At 65.6% G+C, this 1,942-nt stretch overlaps 1 protein-coding gene across 1 annotated transcript; it reads right to left on the bottom strand.

Annotated features, from left to right (window-relative positions):
• Window positions 1-106: 106 nt before the first annotated feature.
• Window positions 107-1,509, bottom strand: GGCX (gamma-glutamyl carboxylase). The gene is made up of 2 exons (XM_057384424.1): window positions 1,142-1,509; window positions 107-438 (listed from the first exon to the last, which is right to left on the bottom strand). The coding sequence occupies exons 1-2, from the start codon at window positions 1,290-1,292 to the stop codon at window positions 269-271; spliced, it is 321 nt and encodes a 106-aa protein (XP_057240407.1). The 5' UTR covers window positions 1,293-1,509; the 3' UTR covers window positions 107-268.
• Between the last annotated feature and the right edge of the window lie 433 nt (window positions 1,510-1,942).

Here is a 1,942-nt window from a genome sequence, read left to right as displayed (position 1 = left end):
ATGGATCCCATCCCATCCCATCCCATCCCATCCCATCCCATCCCATCCCATCCCATGGATCCCATCCCATCCCAGCCCATCCTGTCCCACAGGAGACTTGGTGCCACAGGTGTCCCCAGGACCTGACTACTCCCTGATGACCCAGTGCCATGAAGACCTTGGGGTCTGGGTGCCACAAAACATGGGCCACCCCATGGGAAKGCCAGCCCCATGTCACCACCCTGCTGCCCCGGGGAGGTCCCCAGTGCCCCCCATGTCCTCCGGGTGCTCACCCGTAGCGGTCAGCGCCCAGCAGTGCCAGCTGGAAGCCCAGCAGCCCGTAGAGGTAGGAGTGATTGTTCCAGGAGGTTTTGTCCAGCAGCAGCAGGTACCAGTAGGGGCACAGGAACGCCACGCAGCTCAGCCGGTAGCAGCACCCCAGCATGATGCCCAATGCTCCTGCAGGCACAGCATCCCCAGTGTGACCCCTGTCCCCTCCTGGTGCCTGTCCCCAGTCTCCCTCTGCTCCCCTTCCAGTCCCAGGGTCTATCCCAGTGCCCATTGCCACTTCAGTGCCAGTCCCCAGCCAGCAGCAGCACCCCAATACAATGCCCAGAGCCTCTGTGGGCACCTCACACTGTGCCACCCCATGTCCCACTGGGGACCCTCTTGGTGCCACCCTCTGCCTGTCCCTKCATCCCTCCCAGTCCAYCCCAGTCCCAGTGTCAGTCCCCACTGTGGCTCCCTCCCCCATCCCACCCTTCTTTCTGTCCCAGTGCCACTCCTGCCTGTCCCTTTCTGCATCCCCATGCTTCTCCAACTGTTCTTCCAGTCCCAGGGCTCATCCCAGTTCCAGTACCATTCCCACCTCAGTGCCAGTTGCCACAGCAGTTCCTGTCCCCATCTGACCCTGCTTCTGTCMTAGTGCCACCCCTTCCTGTCCTGTTTCTCCCCTTCTGTGCCCCCATCCTCCTCCAACTCCCTCCCAGTCCATCCCAGTGCTCATTCCTGCCCCAGTGCTGGTCCCCACTGTGATTCCTGCCTGCACCCCACGCCTGTTTCTGCCATCTCCCAGTCCATCCCAGTGCTCATTCCCTCCCCAGTGCAGGTCCCCACCGTGATCCCATGCCCATTTGTGCCCCTGTCCCGCTGCAGTCCATACCCAGGAACATGACGGTATAGAGCAGGTACATCCAGTCCAGGGGCAGGGGCTGCAGGAAGGGCAGCAGCGGGAAGCGGCACACCTCCAGCCCGTCCAGGTACCGCTGGTCCAGATGGCCCAGGCCCCGCTCCTGCGGCACATCCAGGGCCATCAGCAGCCCTGTGAGGAGGATGAAGGGGGATCAGTGACCCCACTGAGCCGGGGGGACCCAGGCATCCATCGGTCAGTGACCCTGTCCCCCCCGCCCAGCCTCAGGGGGCCCCGGCTGTCCAGGCGGGCACTGACCCCCTCCACCATCCCGGCTGCTGCCCAACCTTTGCTCTGGTGCTGACGTGTCACAGCTGGACGCCTCCGGCCCCCCTCGCATGGGGGAGACCCCYCGGGATCTCAGCCCCTCTCCCCAAGCCCCTGAGCCCCGCCAAAGCCCCGGAGCCCCCAAGTCTCTGGATTTCCCGGGTCCAGGCTCCCTGTCCCCCCAGCGCCTCCACAGAGCCCTCCTGGAGCTCCCCCACCCTTCTCAGCCCCGTCTCCATGTCCCTCCAGCCACCCCAGAGCCCCCCTCCACAGAGCCCTCCTGGAGCTCCCCCACCCTTCTCAGCCCCGTCTCCATGTCCCTCCAGCCACCCCAGAGCCCCCCGGGCCCCGCAGCCACTCCGGACACCCCAGCCCCCACTTCCCCTGTTCCCCCATTTCCCCTCCTGAGGCCACTCTGACCCCCCAGCCCACGATCTCCCTGTCCCCCCGAAGCCCCCCTGGACCTCCCATCCCGAGGGTTCCCCGTGCCCTTGGAGCCCCCCGGAG

This window comes from Malurus melanocephalus, unplaced genomic scaffold (genome assembly GCF_030028575.1).
Source record: "Malurus melanocephalus ecotype Western Australia unplaced genomic scaffold, MMel_1.1 scaffold_709, whole genome shotgun sequence".
Classification (NCBI taxonomy): Eukaryota; Metazoa; Chordata; class Aves; order Passeriformes; family Maluridae; genus Malurus; species Malurus melanocephalus.
The sequence above is the reverse complement of the archived record's forward strand: the minus strand, read 5'-3'. Positions and strand labels throughout refer to the sequence as shown.

Excerpts from the sequence above, each read along its gene's own strand:
- GGCX (XM_057384424.1), bottom strand. The coding sequence starts at position 1,292 with ATGGCCCTGGATGTGCCGCAGGAGCGGGGCCTGGGCCATCTGGACCAG. Across the intron at positions 439-1,141 it reads CTATACCGTCATGTTCCTGG|GAGCATTGGGCATCATGCTG; the intron begins GTATGGACTGCA and ends CTGTGCCTGCAG.